This window comes from Drosophila mauritiana, chromosome 4 (assembly GCF_004382145.1).
Source record: "Drosophila mauritiana strain mau12 chromosome 4, ASM438214v1, whole genome shotgun sequence".
Taxonomy (NCBI): Eukaryota; Metazoa; Arthropoda; class Insecta; order Diptera; family Drosophilidae; genus Drosophila; species Drosophila mauritiana.
This window is the reverse complement of record NC_046671.1, coordinates 947,427-967,111: the sequence shown is the minus strand read 5'-3', so window position 1 is coordinate 967,111 and position 19,685 is coordinate 947,427. Positions and strand designations below refer to the sequence as shown.

General features: G+C 31.7%; 1 protein-coding gene across 18 annotated transcripts; it reads left to right on the top strand.

Moving 5' to 3' along the window:
* The first annotated feature begins 566 nt into the window (after nucleotides 1-566).
* On the top strand, nucleotides 567-19,301 carry LOC117146266 (calcium/calmodulin-dependent protein kinase type II alpha chain). Of its 18 annotated transcripts, none has more exons than XM_033312250.1 (17): nucleotides 2,864-2,925; nucleotides 3,227-3,435; nucleotides 3,495-3,649; nucleotides 3,712-3,806; nucleotides 6,197-6,256; nucleotides 6,904-6,958; nucleotides 7,260-7,585; nucleotides 7,670-7,764; nucleotides 7,830-7,952; nucleotides 8,015-8,141; nucleotides 8,778-8,870; nucleotides 11,585-11,638; nucleotides 14,888-14,953; nucleotides 16,336-16,411; nucleotides 18,714-18,808; nucleotides 18,864-18,978; nucleotides 19,033-19,301. In XM_033312250.1, the coding sequence occupies exons 3-17, from the start codon at nucleotides 3,585-3,587 to the stop codon at nucleotides 19,175-19,177; spliced, it is 1,590 nt and encodes a 529-aa protein (XP_033168141.1). In that variant the 5' UTR covers nucleotides 2,864-2,925; nucleotides 3,227-3,435; nucleotides 3,495-3,584; the 3' UTR covers nucleotides 19,178-19,301. The 18 variants fall into 18 exon arrangements, with proteins under 18 accessions (XP_033168137.1, XP_033168138.1, XP_033168136.1 ...); XM_033312249.1 differs by having other exon boundaries at nucleotides 16,333-16,411; XM_033312248.1 differs by having other exon boundaries at nucleotides 11,582-11,638.
* Nucleotides 19,302-19,685: the final 384 nt, after the last annotated feature.

Sequence of the window (19,685 nt, the reverse complement as noted above, 5' to 3'; positions counted from 1 at the left end):
GAGCTCCGACTAAATTAAGTGATTACAAATTTAGGAATTCATTTATTTTTATTTATTTATGTTTCCTTTTGTGACATTTTAGGTCACGGTGCGCATGCTAAAGTGTTGTGAAACGTCGGTTTTAGGTACTTATTAGTCTAACTATGGAGCATTGCATGTGGGCAGTTTTATGAAATCACTGCCTAAAATAAAAAGATAATATGAAATATATTACTTTACAGTTCCAATCAACCCAATAATGTTTAAATGCGGAGGTAGTTCAGGATAGTGATACGAGCACAAACTAGTGCGCAGACTCTCCTGAAACTTACCGTCGTTTGCAAAAGTTTTCGATTTAACGACATTATGAGAAAAGACGAAAAAGCTTTTCTCTCTGGCAGAGTTCATCGAATCAAACGCGGCCGCAAAACCTTGTTAGTCAGTATTGAATACAATTTTCAAGAAAACAGACGTTCTAAAAATTTCGGTATCTAATGTGTTTCGTGTTCTCCCAGCTCGTTAAAAACATATACATATAGCTTTTTAAATACTTTTGTAAGCGTTTTTGAACAAACATTTATCAGATCTCCTGAAGTTAAAAATATTGTTATTATTCGCACTTGAAAAGTACACATCAAGTATAGGTATCAAATTGGATTTAATATACATATGTACACACTTATGTATTTTTGTATATATATATTCATATATTTATATAAGTATACGTATCTATAATAGTGTATAATTCTCCTGATACAATTCTGGGTCAACACAGATTCTAAAATATACATAAATTTATACATATATTTGATCTTTGTATGGTCTCTTACTGTGTATATGCCAAATAATATTAAATACTTTTTAGCGCGTTTAACGACTGCAATTGTTATATATATTATATATATATTCACACGCTTTACTTATGTCTTAAAAGGACATTTATACAACATCAGTATGTACCCAATTATGTGCCTTTGTTCAGTTACACGGTAAATATAAAAATATGACATTAAAGAATTTTGTAACTAAATACATACATATAACCAATTACTCTTGATATGTACAGAAAATTTGAAACATACTTATATACTGCGAGTTGTGATAAATGCTTTAATTTTAATTTTTTTAAAAGTGTTTGATTTTAAAAAAGTGTTTCACATACTGGAAACCGTCCCTCCCAGTCCGAAAAATGGCTTTAGTAATACATTTTTGAAGGTCTCATGCAAATTGTGTATTTAATTCGCGTAAATAGTCCGTGTTTATATTATTTAATAAAAGAGTATTATTTGCAACAAGTCATTTATAAGACCCTGAAATATCCTTGCTAAAAGGGGTGGGGCGTTTTACCATTAAGCTCATCAAAAAAAGCTTCAACGCATGAAACCTGCAAAGGATACATACCTATATACATATGTATGTATGTACGCATATATATAACTGCGTCCCAGATACATTCTCATAATCAGGATTTTCTCTTTTACGAAATTAACCAAAAACACCTGTCGCTTTATTTAATTGATTGAAATATGGCATTTCATATTTCTTCTTTAAAATTAATATAATAATGTTAGGATAATAATGTTTCATGTTTAATGTTGTCACAAATTCTAAACTTTTCGTAACATTTGACTTGACAATATTATACTATAAGTACGTTATTTAAAAATTTCGTTGTTGATCCCTACACTTCTAAGGGGGGCTACATATGCCTTTTCCAGGGAAACACTTCATTTTCATGATAATTGGGTCTAGTTTAAAAAAAAAAACAAACAAAAACAACATGCCAAAGTGACCGCTGTACCGGATATGGCAAAAACTCACGGAGAGGTATAAAACAAGTGAAACGTAACAGTACAGCTTATCGACTATTTATCAAATGGACAGAAGTATCCAAAATAAAATAACAAAAAAATAATAATAAAACAAAAAAAAACTAAACATTTTGTAAATGTGTGGGAAAAATTGAAATTAAAGATTTCCAGACTGAAAAAATAAATCATTTTTCAAAAAAAATGTGCGTTACAGTTTTAGGCGGCTCGTATGTCTGGTTCTCAAACAAACAAACTTGTAACGCTGTTATTTTTGGTACTATACTAACTGGAAAGTTGAGTTGAGCATGAACTTCATGTTACTACGGCTAAAAAGTGGCCCTAACACTTCAGAAAAAAATTATTTTAATTTTGAATTCCTTTACTTAAAAAGTAATAGAGGTTAATAGTAATGATTGATGCTGCACACTAGCTTCGTTGAAAAGTATGTAACTTGTAGGACGTCGCGTTTCCAAACGTTTAAGTTATTTATAGTCTTGGACAGGATCAATAGCCGAATCGAATTGTCATGTCCGCCAATATGTATAAACTCCACGATCTCAGGAACTATAAAAGCTAGAAAGTTATGATTGAGCCACGTCCTTTTTTTTAAATTTTCGTTGATTTTTAAAAAAAAATTTTGGAATTGTTTTGCGAATTTTAATCGGTACGCCAAAAAAATGTTTAATTTTCTCGTTCACAATTCCACTAGCTGAGTAACAGTTTTCTGATAGTCGAGAAACATTACGATAGCGGTTTCTTTTGTTTTATTTCTGCAATGGAAACGTATTTTTTCAGGGCGATAGGTTAATTTGATATTGAAAACGCCACTGAGAAGGTGATATGCACATCGATGTAAGGCCCGTTTACACTGCACTAAAAGAGGAGCTATGGATTTACATATGTATGTAGACGTCTTTTCTATTTTGATGTGTGCATGGACAAAAGATAAGTGTAGTTTTGGCAAGGAGTTGAACCCTTTGTTTAATAATCGAGTTTTTATTACATTTTATCGACAATCGAATGTCATGTCATCTCTAGGTAACAACATGGTATTAGACGCGACATTTCAGTAAAGATATTAATAATTTTTCAGACATTTTTCAATTTGCGCCCCGCGCATATTGTTTCTTGCGAAGTATTGTGTTTTATGTTTTGTCACATGAACAAACCTCAACCACCAAAATCTTCAAAATGGTGGTCGAGTTTTCTAGTCTAGTGTTTCTTTAAGAGAAATCACTTGAATTACTAACTCAATAAGAAACCTGCGTCTGTTTAAAATAACATAACCCTTATATTAATAAAAACCATTTAAATTATGAAAAACTATATGTAGATAGCAGGTCTATTTTGCTTCGATTCCACTGAATAATATAGAATTTTAAATTTAGAATAGTGAGACATGCTTTAATTTTTTCGATATGTGTTTCAATGACTAGGAGCTTCATGCCTGATCTTATACAGAAAAGAATGTAAGTTCATTCTATGATGGGCGGGGGATTCTCAAATACATGCAGTACCTCTTTGGATACCATAGAACCAACACTGCCTCTAAAATTTGTTCCAGTTAGTGCTACTTTATAACAAAATATTTAGAGAAGGCCATATTTAGGTACAACAAATACTTCTGTATGTATTTATGTACATTGTAAGTAATTTTTAGTGTGCTTAAAACTAACATTTATCATATATTCAAAAATCATTTAGAAAACAAGAAATATAACTCCTGGAAAGTGAAACCTGTAGAGCAGTTTAAGATCTTTAGTCGCAATAGATTTTCTTAAGTGTGCCATCGCGATGGCTGCACCAGCAGCCTGTACGCGTTTTTCGGACAATTACGACATCAAAGAAGAGTTGGGAAAGTAAGTTTAACAAACTCAAGGTTAATAAATGTATTATAATAACCAGTCTTTTAATATTTCAGAGGAGCATTCTCAATTGTGAAAAGATGTGTCCAAAAGTCAACTGGCTTTGAATTTGCTGCAAAAATTATAAATACAAAAAAATTAACTGCCAGAGGTAAGGCTTTCTGTGTTCTATGTAGGTTAAAAATCACATATGTATGTATGTATGCTATGCACAACTAAGTGAGGAAACTAAGTGATAAGTAAGGGAATTCAACAACAGTTTTGTCTCCAATTGTAATGTATTATTTATTGTCATAAAACTATTATTCTAAAGATAAAAAAGGAATGTTAAATCAAATAGATAGACAAAAAATAGTAGCCTAAATCAACTAACAATAAGATTTAAGTAGTTGGTAATAGTCCATAAGTATGTGTAAAGCCGCGACAATTATATTAATAAAAATATGAGATATGAAGATATGCATGCAAGCAGGAATGTTAATGATGTAGCAGCAGAATTTATTACATTAACAATAAGTAAGGAAAAAAAAAGATACCAAAAAGTTTTTAGTTTAGTTTAGTTTCTTAGTTTTTTTTTAGTCTACGAATTAGAGTATAGTAAAAGGGTATATTTTCCTTAAAAAGTGTGTAACAGGCAGATGGAAGCGTTTCCGGCTATATAAAGTATATATGTATATTCTTGAGCCATGTCCGTGTGTATTTATGAACGTCGAGATCTCAGAAACTATAAAAGATAGAAGGTTCAGATTCAGCATACAGATTCTAGAGACGAAGACGCAGCGCAAGTTGGTTGACCCGTGTTGCCAGATGGGCCAAGCACATTGATATTGAAAAATGTGTTGATATTTTATCACATTTGTATTAGTCTTCTAAATTTGTATCGATTTGCACAAAAAAAATTTTTTTGACACGCCCATTCTGACGCCCTAAAACCGCTCAAAACTGCCACGCCCACATTTTTGAAAAATTGTTGGATATATTTTTATGTTATTAGTCGCTTAAATTTCCATCGATTTGCTAAAACAAACTTTTTGGCACGCCCACTCAAACGCCCTAAAGCCGCCGTACCGGTCACGTCCACATATTGGAACAATTTGTAATCTTTTTCTTATTTAATTTCCCAATATCTATCGATATCCTAGAAAATTGATGAAATTTTGCGTTCGCATTCACACTAGCTGAGTAACGGGTATCTGATAGTCGGGGAACTCGACCATAGCATTCCCTCTTGTTTTAAATTCTATTCTAATAATAGAATTCTAGCACGTCGATTGACATCTGTTAATTAAAAAAATACCAGGTACACAATTGCGAATACGTTAAGCAGAGTACGTATATTAACAGAGTTTAATGGCAACAATTTCAATCTTGCGCTGCTTTTACGTAATTGTCCATGTAGTTTCTGAGGTCACAACCTTCATACAGACTGACAGGACTATGTTTGTGGAACTGATCAAGTATATATATATATATATATATATATATATATATATTTCATGAAATCTGGTGTACCGTTAAAATTAAAAATACTTAATAAATCAAACATTTTGTCAAATGTGTAAGCTAAAGGAAAATTGTAAGTTACATACTTATTTAGCATCCATTTGCCGCTGACGATACCCTTTTTTCAACGGTGGTATAGATGTGCATCGGTTGAATTGTGATATTCGAATGCTTCAGGCATATCGTGTGAAATCAATAGTACACAGTGACTTTTAAAAAGTTTTCCTGTCAAATTTACTTTCTTTTTGCTAAATACGCTTTTGGAAGGGACCAATGCATTATTTTTGTGAAATATCTTCGCGGTCCCTATCTAATGTGAAACACTGATGTGTATTACTTGTCAAATATTTTGAACGACGTAATATATTTTGCTATTGAACGCTCATAAATTTAAATAATAAAGTCGACCATTATTTTTTCTGAGCAGTTGGAGGAAAATTAAAATGACATAAAAGAATTTGTAGCGTCGTTGTTCTTGATTATAAATTGTATTCATTAGTGTTTTTTTGATATTTATATAAATACTAAAATCCGTGATTTGCCGAAGCTTTCTTGTTAGATGTAAAATATTTAAAAGTTTCGAATACAATAATAGCTCTTCATAGAGTAGTGTACTGACACAGTACAGAGGGTTATGTATACTAGGCCCAGATATGTAAATATAAAAATGACATAAAAATCGATTTTTTCCATGTTCTTAAGGGGTAACACCTCAAAAACTGCTATAGTAATTGAGGGGTATTTATTGGTGTTGTGCTAGATGTCGATTTAATGAATTATTTCAGCCAAGACGTGGTCAAAATAATTTTTGAATAGCAATATTTGCCAAGCGTGTAATTAAAAAAAATATTATTAAATCATTTTTAAGAAGTTTGAGCATGACAGCCTGGACAAATTTTGGACTTTAGAGAGAACCATTTGCTTGCTCGCCAGTGTTGCTAAAATAAAAACCTTTTATGAACATATTTGTTCACATGCATGTATCTATATAAGAACAGATGCTCATATATATACATATATAATTTTTTATGCTTTTAGACTTTCAAAAACTGGAACGTGAAGCAAGGATCTGCAGAAAGTTACACCATCCCAACATAGGTATGCAACGTGGCCCATATTAATATAATTTACTCACTTATTCTTCATAGATTATACGTTTTTTTGAAGATGAATGATCTAAATAAAAGTAGACGAACATGGCCTAATACAATTTTGAACATAATAAAAAAATTACACTTATTTTGGGGGCAAAAACGGTTTCTTATAGCGGAATCCTACTCTACATAACTACATCTACTATACATAATTATATACATTAGTGTAATATTCAATCACGGTGTAGACTCAAGCAGTTGTAATGTCTTGCATTGTCATGCTGATAAAGGATGTTTTGACGTCCACGGTAACACAACGAAGAAAATAAGAAAAGAGATACCTGAGTTTAGTAAATATATCAAGCCGCATATGCAAGCAACATTCCATTCCCTACTCTCCAATAACAAATAATTCTTACAAGAAATTCGTTAATTATATTATAATAATTACAAAACTTTTACTAAAAACTTACAATGCATTTATTTACACGGAGAATTATAAAAAAATATATAATATGTTCAAAATGTATTTTATAAACATGTATTTTAAAGCCTTTCAGGCTTATAATCTTTGCCATCCATAAAAAAACATCAAATAAATGTATAAAACTAATAAATTGATTGATAATAAATTAATATGTACAATTTCAGTGCGGCTACATGACAGTATACAGGAGGAGAACTATCACTACCTTGTTTTTGATCTGTAAGCATTAATCTTCATAAGGACTCCTTACCAAATATTTTCATTGCCTATGCTCAACAATGTTTTAAAAATATGAGTTTTTAACAAATGCTTGTAAATGTTGCAATGACTCGACTATTGTTTATTGAGATTCATACTTCATCCTTTTCCCTCCGATCGTTCATATGAATCAAATCTTTTAGCCGCAATATAATATTTTTTAATATTAAAAATTTGTTTTCTGCTGTCGCAAATTAAAAATACATTAAATTTAAATTAAGCTTCAATCGAAACATTTGACTATGCCTACATACATTTGCAGTGTAACCGGTGGTGAACTTTTTGAAGATATCGTTGCACGCGAATTTTATTCAGAAGCTGATGCATCACATTGTATTCAACAAATATTGGAATCGGTAAATCACTGCCACCAAAATGGTGTGGTGCATCGAGATCTGAAACCAGAGAATTTACTATTAGCTAGTAAGGCAAAGGGTGCAGCAGTGAAACTCGCTGACTTTGGTCTAGCCATTGAAGTTCAAGGCGATCATCAGGCTTGGTTTGGATTTGCTGGCACCCCAGGATATCTGTCTCCTGAGGTATTGAAAAAGGAGCCCTATGGCAAATCGGTAGACATATGGGCATGTGGTAAGCAATTATAATTATTGTAACATATGCATGCCAAACGGCAGTCGTGTTACACAATCCAATAACAATTTTATTTTTCCTCAGGAGTTATTCTTTACATACTTCTTGTCGGTTATCCACCCTTTTGGGATGAAGATCAGCACCGACTGTACTCGCAGATAAAAGCAGGAGCTTATGATGTACGGAAACTAGAAACTAGAAAATTTATCACGATTAATTATCTTAAAATATGATTTTATTTTAGTATCCGTCTCCGGAATGGGATACGGTTACTCCAGAAGCTAAAAATCTTATTAATCAAATGCTAACAGTTAATCCAAATAAACGAATAACTGCAGCTGAGGCTTTAAAACATCCGTGGATTTGTGTAAGTGCAGATAAATTTTTCTCTTAATTTTACATAAAGATAATGAAAAAACATTGTTACAGCAACGAGAACGTGTGGCTTCCGTTGTGCATCGCCAAGAAACCGTAGACTGTCTCAAGAAATTTAATGCGCGGCGCAAGCTAAAGGGAGCCATTCTTACGACAATGTTGGCTACCAGAAATTTTTCGAGTACGTAACTTAAATTAATCTTGACGACATGAATATACTTGGCGTCAACACAAAAATATACAAAAAGGACAATAGAGACGCTAAAGTCAATTTCCTTGACAATCATATACCCGTTATTCAGCTTGTGGGATTAATATAAATATATTTCATTTCGTATAAAAATATCCATAACTCGTATAGTAAAAAGGTACACTAGATTCGTTGAAAAGTATGTGACAGGCAGATAGAAGAAGAAGACAGGCAGATAGAAGATAGAAGAAGTATGTGTCAGGCAGAAGAGCATAAGCAGTATAATTTTCTCGATCAGGATCAATAGCCGAGTCGATCTGGCCCTGTCCGTCCACAAAACTGTCACGCCAAAACTTTTGAAAAATGTGTAGATATTTTTTACATTTGTATTTGCCATGTAAATTTCTATCGATTTGCATAAAAAATTGAGATCTCGACGTTCATACGGACAGACGGATATGGCCTGATCGACTTGACTATTGATCCTGATCAAGAATTTATACACTTTATATAGTCGGAAACGAATCCTTCTGCCAGATACATACTTTTCAACGAATCTAGTATACCCTTTTACTCTACGAGTAACGGGTATAATAATTATTTAACTAAAGTGTACTTAATTTACAGGCAGAAGTATGATAACTAAAAAAGGTGAAGGATCACAGGTCAAAGAATCAACCGATTCATCTAGCACTACTCTTGAGGACGATGATATAAAAGGTAAGTAAATAAAATATGTATTTAACATTCATTTATAGTTACCAAATTAGATCAGAATTCAAAATCAACCACTAGAGCTTTAGAGCAAGACACTACTGGGTTTTTAGTGTAAAGTCTAGTGAACATTGGATGAGTTTGTATTAACTTTTTTTCTTTTAATTTGTGTATGGTAGCTTTCATTTGAAGATTGTTTTTATCATATTCTGTAAATTGGTGTCCCCATTCATCAATATATATGTGCTTTTATATAATTACACTATTGTTTATCTTTACTGGTTTTATGGCAACATATGCTGCATATATATTATTATTATTACATTTTAACAAATCAATAAAAATTGAATCATTCTTATTAAAGAAATCCCTTAAATTTCCTCAAGATTACGAAAACCACGTAGTTTCCCTAGAAACTAGAGGAAATAACCAGTTTTAATACATTAATTGTAATCCTAATACTTAAATGTATTGTTAAAATAATTATATCGAATTTTTAAATTGGTGTTAGTGTGGTATTTTTTGCATCCTGAAGCACATTTATATTTTTTTACATGTACAGTCTTCATTCTGTTATACACATAAAAATTAATCTAGCTTTCACGCTTTCGAATAACATAATTTAATTACGATCTGAATTATACCTTTATAGAGGGCTTGTAAAAATGTACAACTCAGTAAGCTATACCATATAAAGTTTTTATATTCTTTATCAGTATCAACAGCCGAGTCGATAGAGCCCTGTCAGTCCGTTCGTTTCTACGGAAACTAGACTGTCAGTTTCAAAGCTATATGCATGATATATGATTTTCTATTCAAGGTAGAATATAAGTCAGAACTTGCCTTATCGGATCATATAGCTGCCATAGAAAGGGGCAAAAACACAGACCTACATTGGAAATACGCATTCGAAAAAATAAAAAGTAAAATGTTTTTTCAACAGTGGGGTCCTATATCTTCATATCTTTACTTTAGGTTTTTCTTCGGTGTAAATGCGTATTAATCAATCAATTTTTTCGGCCTTCATCGTTATAATTATTTTATTTAATGTAACAAAATGTACCTTAGTTTAGATCTTAAGTGTTATAATTCGGTACAAGAGTTTTTTTTTCAAAAATCTTAAAAGTGCAACGGTATATATGAAAGCATCAGCTTGCTTAATTGGTTCCTTTCCTGTTTTTTATATAACATTGAATTATTATACCCGTTACTCGTAGAGTAAAAGGGTATACTAGATTCACTGAGAAGTATGTAACAGGCAGAAGGAAGCGTTTCCGGCCATATAAAGTATATATTATTGATCAGGATCAATAGCCAAGTCAATCTGGCCTTGCCCGTCTGTCCGCCTGTCCGTATGTTCTTCGAGATCTCAGGAACTATTAAAGCTGGAAGGCTGTGATTCAGTATACAGATTCTGGAGACATAGAAGTAGGGAAAGTTTATTGACCCATGTTGCCACATGGGCCACGCCCTAAATTGCTACCTCCACATTTTTGAACAATTTTAAAATTTTTTTTTTTTATTCCCCAATATCTATCGATATCCTAGAAATATGATGACATTTCGCGATCGCATTCACACTATCTGAGTAACCGGTATCTGATAGTCGGGGAATTCGACTATAGCATCTCTCTTGTGTATAACTTATTTCATGTATTTTACACTAAAAACAAAAATGTTGCTTAGCATCGAATAGAATATTAAAGCTTGACCAGATAGTCTCGCCTGTTGTTGGCAAGAGTATAACTTAAAGTGGAAGGGAATAAGAGTGAAAAGAGCTCTTAGCGTGTGGAGCTTACTATGAGCGATTTAATTGAAATCAAAAAGCAGAATCTTAAAACTTTCCCCCGACGTATTTTTGGTAAACCGTCTACTTTAGCTAACGCATAATCGTATTATAAGCTTCCCATATGACCGTTAAAAGACATAATTTGTATATTATTTGAAAAGAAGAAATTATTGTTAAAAATATATTGAAAATGGTCTAAGTACTGGTATTTCTAAAAAAGGAGAAAATAAGGAATTATAGCTAAAATTACGGTTTGAGAATTTTATTAAAAAACGAGTTGTAATTATTTGTGTGATGCTGAAGTTGTCGGTATAAAAATATTATATTACAAATATTTTAGAGTTGAAGCAACTAGTAAAAAAACAAGTTTAGAGTTTTTATTTCAAAGATAATTTTATGAAGATATTCTATTCTAAAACACCTCGGTAAAATGGGAATTATTATAAATCATTAAAGTTGCATAGAAATATCGACTTCTCAAACTTACAAATCATTTCAACATACAGACCTCCTTTTTACGTATATCCGGTAAAATATAAATATTTGTTGACTAGAACTCAACTCACCAAACAATCGACAAATTAAAAATTGTTATATATTTCACATTTCCTAATAGGCTCTCAGAAAATACAATAGATAAATAACATATGTAATTGAATTGATATGAATTGTAAAAAAGTTAACCCGCCCTATTTTTGCCTTTTTTAACGCCATTTACATTTATTTAAACCATTAACATTAGGAATTTCAAATGCATATTTTGAATTAATTATAAGTTACAGCTAAACTTCTTTGCATTAACTCAATAAGAGGTGTATGATTTAAACTAAATCACAAAAACAAACACATCTCATTATTTTAACGTAGAGAAAATATTGGAAAAATTCCATTTTCAAAAATGACATTTTTGTACATTTTTTTTTCCTAGAAGATAAAAAAGGAACCGTTGATCGCAGTACTACAGTCGTATCAAAAGAGCCTGAAGGTAAATGCTAACCTGAATTTTGGATTATTTGATAAAACACAATTTTTCTTTTTATATTTGTAATTAAAATATTTATTTATTCATCCAATTATTCTATGAGAAATCAGTACTTAAGTATTTGTTAGTATAAAGTGTGCGGGGTATAAAATAATTTATAAAACTAATTAATCAAAGAATAAATCAGCTTAGAATATATCGCAAAATAGTATCATACATTGCTCCAGCGTGACATTACTTTCGCAGTTTATGCACTTTTTGTCAATTATAAACAGACTAAATTAAAGGATTGGTAAATATTTCCATTTCTTATATTGGTTTTTATTTCAGCTTTGAATCTTCTGCATTTGGATTGAGACTTCAATGCAACAATATATTTAATATTATTAACCTAATTTTGTCGTTACTACAAACATTTTTTTTCAAAAAGGGTAAATTTAATACAAGATAACAGATATTGAAAGTTATTTTTATAACTAACTATAACTAAACAGGCAAAGGAAGCTTTCCCGACCATATAAAGGAACTATAAAAGCTAGAAGGTTGCGATTAATAATACTAGAGAATCTGTGCAAATTTGTTGACCCAAGTTGCCACGCCCATTCTAACGCCCGCAAGTTGCCAAAAACTGCCACGCCCACACTTTTGAAAAATGTTTAGATTTTTCCTCCTTTATTGTTTGTCCTGACAATTTCTATCAGCATACCAAAAACAGTTTTTAAATTTTTTCTTATTTCATTTCCCAATATGTATCGAAGCCCCAAAAAAATTATTACTCGACTATAGCATTCTATCTTGTTGATTTTAAGAACACGGAAATATTTTAATTTAGAAGCCAACTGTCATTGCTATGACATGATTGGCTTGGTTACGCTGTTCTGGAGGAAATCGCTCTAAAGGTTTGATTTTAATAAAATCCCTGGAAAATTGATTTGAAAGGAAACAAATTCCTATTGTAAGTGATTTCGGAAAATAAAAGCATATTTTTTTAACACAACAAATTAAGTAAATTGTATCTTCAAATTTATAAAAGCCCTTGTAACACATTTTCTACGTATGGCAACACTAAATCAACAGCAGAACTAGTTTACAGATGTGCCCCATTGGGGCCCCAAAGCCCCAAAAATATCCAAAACTGCCACGCCCACATTTTTGGATATTTTTTCATAATTTTATTAGTCTTGTAAATTTCTATAGATTTGCCAAACAAATTTTTGCCACGCCGACATTTTTGAGAAATGATTTCATTTTTTTGTGGATTAAATCACTGTTTTGCGAATTTCTATCGATATGCCGAAAACATTTTGTTCACTGACGCATAAAAACAAACCAAATATATCCCGTCCACACCTAAGAGCACTAAAATTAATTTTTTCCACCAATTTCTACCGATATTCTTTTATAATGTTGAAAATTGTCGGTCCCATTTGGACTAGCTAAGTAACGGGTAGTTGACTATAGCGTTTCTTGTTTTCTCATAAAATACATATTTTAAAGATTCTTAAGGTTTTTAATATTTCAATTAACTTGACGACCTGATATCGGGAGATTTTGATCAAACGAAATAATATCTCGCCAGATAAGTAGTGTACACACAATTAGAAAACTTGACCACATATATTTCCTTCACTGCGTTGCAAGCTTCTGACTGAAATCAAGGAAGGGTATAAAAAAACGCTTTTCTCCAGTTCCTCTGCTGCCAGTTACTCAGATACTACAAGTGAGTGAAGAAAGCATATTTTTAATAAATATTTAAAAAATATATTAAAAAAATTAATTATAATAATATAATAATAATATAATAATAAAACATAATAAAATAAAATCAAATTGCTTCTGAGTGTGCGCGACATTTTTAGGCTTTTTGTAAGCGTTTAGGTAGCGGAAATCTGGTACACCTGTTTTCTCTACACATCGTAAGCATAACATATATTTTCAACCCAAATAATAAACATTTCCTTTATACCCATGCAGTAATTGTATATTTAAGAAAAAAAAAAACTTATACCCAATAAAAACAATTTCGAAGAATAATTTTTTATATAAAAAAAATATATATGGTCTTAAATGTCTCCATTACTGTGTTGAAAACTTCTGTCCATTTGCAAGGGTTTGAAAAGAATTTTATTTTAAAGAAGAGAGAATCCTATATATAAGAAACTTACTATTAGATAGTTACTGGAAGCCCAAAAATTGTGGTGAAAGGTGTGAAAGTTTTGGACGAACGGACGGAGCGTGGCCAAAAAGTTTTTGGTTTACTGGTAGAAATGGTCAAGACAAACTATAATTCTTCGTTTTATAGTAAATCAAAACATTGGTGAAAGGTGTGGGCCTGGAAGTTGTGTCGGCTTGTGGGCGTGGCAAAAAGTTTATTGGCAAACTGGTAGCCAAGACTAATTAAAAAGTATCAAAACATTTTTTTATAGTGTGGGTGTGCTATTTTTAGACTGCGTCTAATTCTCTGGAATCTGATGATTGCATGATCTAAACTTTCTAGATTTCATACTTCCTGAGATATCAACCTTAACAAGGATGGACAGACAGACGGACAGAAAGACATGGTCAGATCGACTTAGTCCTGATCAATGTGGTCGGAAACTCTTCCTTCTATGCGATGCATTCTTTTTAACGCATCTAGTATACTCTACTCTACACTACGAGAAACGAGTATAATTATATGTAGTTATTTACACATAAAGTTTATATACTTAAAAGTTTATATTCCAAAGTAAGAATAATGGTCTGACTTGAACAATTATCGGCTACTTACCAGAAAGATTTTAGCTTTAAGGGCGTTTTTGTAGGCATGCTTGTTGCATAAATGGCAAAACCTCTTAAGCCCAGGTATCATTCTCTTATTTTGTGGGGTATATGTAATTGGAAAGTTTGATTGTATTTCTATGCAATGCATAAATGCATTTTATTTAACTCGAGCCTTTCAAATATTTAAAAAATTAAAGTGAATTTAACGCTTTATTACGTCTTGTTGCATATTGCATATTAAATGCTAAATCGGGACTTTTTTTTTGTTGAAGAATGGGTATATCCATCAAATTAAACTGGAGTTATGTATAAAATAAATGTTTATTCACAAGAACACTTACAGTTCGTAGACTTTTTTATTGCATATTTCTAACCATTTCTATTCTTATTGCATCACAAAATGCATTTTTTTATTTTCTATTTTATTTAAAACATTTCCAATTTGTATAAAACATTGATTTTTATACAAATAAAAAATGTGCGTTTTAGATATAAGGATACTTTGTCCTGCAAAAACGTATCATCAAAATATAGGAAACTCGCAGTGCTCTTCAGGTATGTATGAATACCAAATACTGAGTTCCAAAATCAAAGAATTGTAAGCTTAACGTAACATCACATTTTATGACGGTGGTAGGAGCAGTGTGAAGTTAATGTTATCAGATCCAAATAAATTTAAATATTGTGTTGTCCTGTTGTTGTTGTAAGAAAGCAAATGTACATCTGTTTTCAATTCAGAAAGCACTTACAAAATCCAACATCCAACTCCAAATCTGAGCATAAGGAAGAGAGAATGATATGGTCGAGTTCCCCGACTATTAGATACCCGTTACTCAGCTGGAAGTGTAGACGAGAAAATTCAATATTTCTTGGAATATCGGCAGAAAATGGGTACAAAAATTATAAAATGAAACAAATTTAAAAACTATGAATAAGCGTGGGCGTGACAGGTTTCGGGTGGTTTGTGTGCGTTAGAGTGCATGGGAAATTTTGTTTGGGCCCAAACGATAAAAATATGAAAAAATGTCAAATATTCAAAAATGTGGCCGTAGCAGTTTTGGGCTTTAGTATAGGCGTGGCAACATTAGAAACAAACATTAGCTTTAATAGTTCCTGAGATAGAGGCGTTCATACGGGTAGACAGACGGACATGGCCAGTTCGACTCGGCTATTGATCCTGATCAGAAATATATATTATTCAGCCTGTTATACTTTTCAACGAATCGTAAATTGTAATTTATTATCGCTTGCTTGTATAAATAAGTGCATGCCAACCATATTTCACCCATATGCAACGCCTTTATATTTAAGATGAGAAATTTATAACATGTACAAACAAAAAGTAATCACTGGAAAACCAACTTTATGTGTGTTTTGTTAACACTAACGTTTCATTCGATTTTTTTTGTGTTACACCTACCCGGATCCTATTTTGGGAGTTTCCTGGCCCTATAGATATATTTGAACATTTTTTGGTATGAATCAAGAGAAATCGATATAGTTCAGATTTTGTAGGAATGTAGGCTTTGTAGTGGGCGAATAAAAAAATGTTGGCATATCGGTAGAAATTGGTAAGACAAATTTGTGGGCGTGCAATAATATCAACTTTCTAGCTGTTATAGATCCTTAGATCGAGGCGTTAATACAGACAGACAAACGGACATGGCCAAGTCGACTTGCCTATATGGTCGGAATCGCTGTTACGTACTTTTTAACGAATCTATTATACGATATTACAGCAATGCTATTGTTTTACTTTGGGTGGAACGGAAAATACTAGAAAAAACCATAATAATAAGAAATGTATTTTATATATTTATGTCAGCCCTATTATAAAAGCAAAATAAGGATAAAACATAGACTTACAAATGTTTATATTATTAATTTACAATGTTAAAAAATAAATAAAACTAATAACATTTTTACCAACAAAGCAGCTAGACGACAAGAAATAATAAAGATAACTGAACAGTTGATTGAAGCAATTAACAGTGGCGACTTTGATGGATACACGTAAGTTAAAAGTGATTAAAAAAAAAGTACACACATAAATAAAGTAAAGGATCGATAAATAAAATGTAAATAGGTACAATAAAAAGTTACTTACAAAAAACAAACGTTTAAACAAAACCCCGCAAAGGTATATATACCAAATTTCTGTTTTAAAAAGATATCTAGAAAGTAAGGTAATTGATATTGGATATAATATGTCGCAAAACTCAAACTTAGCCATTCCAATTTATATTTAATTGTTTCCCAGTCATTTCATTTGGGCTTGTTTTTTTATTAAATACAATGTTTTTTATACCCTTGCAGAGGGTATATTGATTTCGGTGAGATGTTTAAAACGAAGTAAAGAAGAAACTTGGGTCCTTATAAAGTGAATATATACTTTTTCAGTCTCAACAGTCTGACATGATCGACTCAGCTAATGATCCAGAAAACGCCTCCTTCGTTGCATACTTTCTGAAAAAATACACTAGTGGGCATAAGTATTTGGACAAGAAATATATTCAATATATTTGTTTGTAACTCATTGTTTACTTAAAGCAAAATTGTTTAATAATTTTAGTAAATAGGTAGACTATCGTAGTTAAATTAGGTAACATAAACATATGGATAACTTCATTGTTGATTTAACAAAAATTACTTTCTTACAAATTAGCAGTGGCATAAGTATTTCGACAAATTATTTAAATGTTATAAATTGAAAAAAAAAAAGTCAACTAAAAAATTATGACAAATTAATAAAAAATATACCCTCCCTTTGCGTCTATCACCTTTTGAAGATGTTTTGGTACAGACTGTACCAAGCTGTGGATATAATCTATTGAAATATCCTTCCATAAGGTTTGAATTTCCAAAATCGTTTCTTCGCGACATCTAGATAAGTTTGCACCCCTTTTTCTTTTTAAATATGACCAGAGGTTTTCTATTATGTCGTGGTCTGGACTTTGAGGTGGCCAATCCAATGTGTTTACGCCAACATCTTTCAGAAACTTCGTAATCAGTTTGGCCTTATGACAGGGAGCATTATCCTGCTGGAGTATGAAGGACTCTCCAATCAATTTATCACCAGAGGGGAATGCATGATTATTAAGGACATCTAAATATTTTCTTTGATTCATGGTTCCACCAACAGGAACCAAATCTCCCAAGCCAGTGAAGGCTACGCATCCCCAAAACATAACAGACCCTCCTGAATGATTTACTCTCTGACATACTGGTGCCACTTTTTTCCGATATTGCTTCGGTAATCTAACAAAAATTTGTTTTTGAGCAGTGAAACTCAAAAGAATTTTCATCGCTCCACAAAACATTGTTTCAGAATGATGCAGGCTGAACAACATATTTTTTGGCAAAGTCGAGGCGCTTTAACTCATTTCGTGGAGTTATTAGTGGCATAACTCTGCTAAAATATGTTCCAAAATGGGCTTCCTTAAGAAGTCTGCGAACTTTTCTTTCACTGATATCGATTTCTGCTCCTTCTTTTAGTTCTTTGGCAACCGATCGGGGAGTTTGTAGAACATTCTGCTTAAACATCAGTAAAATATACCCATCGTCCTTTTGAGTTGTTTTACGTGGTCGGCCACTACGCGCAACGTTTTTGGTTGTGTGATTTTTTTTATATTTATTTATTTGGTAATACACCGTTGCCCGTGGAATTTTGTATAAATCAATGATATTTTGTACCGAAATACCAGAGTTATACTTAATTATTATTTTATTTTTTATAAATTCGCTCAGTTCCTTTGTTTTCCCCATGTTTAACAAATTTATGAATAAAACAAAAATAAAAAAAAATAAAAATAAAAAGGTAGCAACACGTTATCAAGAACAAATGTTCAAATGATCTAAAAAAAGTCAAAAATTTGATATTCTTCGAACAACAGATCAATGCGAACTAATTAAATGTGATGTCTAAATACTTTTGCCACCGCCCAAATCGTTGTCTGTCTAGCTTTTTTATCAGCAGAAGGAAAATTGAAAAGGTAAAAAGCAAAACATACCTCTCACGTGTAACTGTAATTGCACTCTTTGTTTTATCATCAATAGTTTAGTTATTTCTTTGACTGTACTATGAAAAGCATAGCCCGGCAGTTGCAAGCTAATGGTGTCTAAATACTTATGCCCACTAGTGTATATATATTTTAGATATACGAGTAACGGTTACTAATATGAATATCAGTAATTTATTGAAGAAATCCTTTGTTATTTTGTACCGAAATAAATATAACTTGTACTACCAATAGTACCGGGACTTAGGACTGAAGAAAATTACAAATTAATCTATATTTTTTGCATAACTTCTTAGCAAAATATGTGATCCGCATCTAACTGCCTTTGAACCGGAAGCACTGGGCAACCTTGTAGAGGGAATTGATTTTCACAAATTTTATTTTGAAAATGGTAAGTTCGATAGGTAATTTTTCAAAGAATCTTGGCTATTCAAATTTTATTCCAGTTCTTGGTAAAAACTGCAAAGCTATAAACACAACCATTTTAAATCCTCATGTGCACTTACTTGGTGAAGAAGCCGCTTGCATTGCCTATGTCAGACTTACGCAGTACATTGATAAGTAAGTTCCTGATAAAATAGAAACAATATCCATAAAAACTTATTTATTACGCAGGCAAGGACATGCACATACCCATCAGTCCGAGGAGACGCGAGTCTGGCACAAACGCGATAACAAATGGCAGAATGTTCACTTTCATCGAAGTGCATCTGCCAAAATAAGCGGAGCAACTACATTCGATTTTATACCCCAAAAATAGTGGGCATTATTCAATTGAATATAAACTGTCATTATGCACACGTCAATGAAAGTGCTACATTTATTTTTAGAGAATACAATAGTTTATTGCAAATAAAGATGCTAGTGCAAATTTTATTATTTTATTTACCTTTTAAAGATAAATAATACTATCTAAAGCATATATCACATTTTAGATATCACATTGAACCACATTTACTTGAGAAATTAAAGTAGCAAACACAAATATAAAAATACAATCATATTGGTACATCAAATATTTGTTGTAAATGTCGTGTACCAATTGTAAGCTTAAACGTTCTCAACGAAAAAATCAAGTTTATTATTTATCTATTAATAATATTAAAATGAAATTGACATCTTTCTATCTATTGGAACAAATAAAATAAATTCCAAGAACTTTAATGACGTCTCAAAACATTTGCAAACAATTTAGAACCCTTGAATCGTCTACTAGGATACGAACAACATTTGGTTTGCGAAGTCCGCTTATTCTCGTTCTTAAAATA

Excerpts from the sequence above, each read along its gene's own strand:
- LOC117146266 (XM_033312246.1), top strand. The coding sequence starts at position 3,585 with ATGGCTGCACCAGCAGCCTGTACGCGTTTTTCGGACAATTACGACATC. Across the intron at positions 6,257-6,903 it reads GTTACACCATCCCAACATAG|TGCGGCTACATGACAGTATA; the intron begins GTATGCAACGTG and ends GTACAATTTCAG. Across the intron at positions 14,954-16,332 it reads AAACTCGCAGTGCTCTTCAG|CAGCTAGACGACAAGAAATA; the intron begins GTATGTATGAAT and ends TTACCAACAAAG.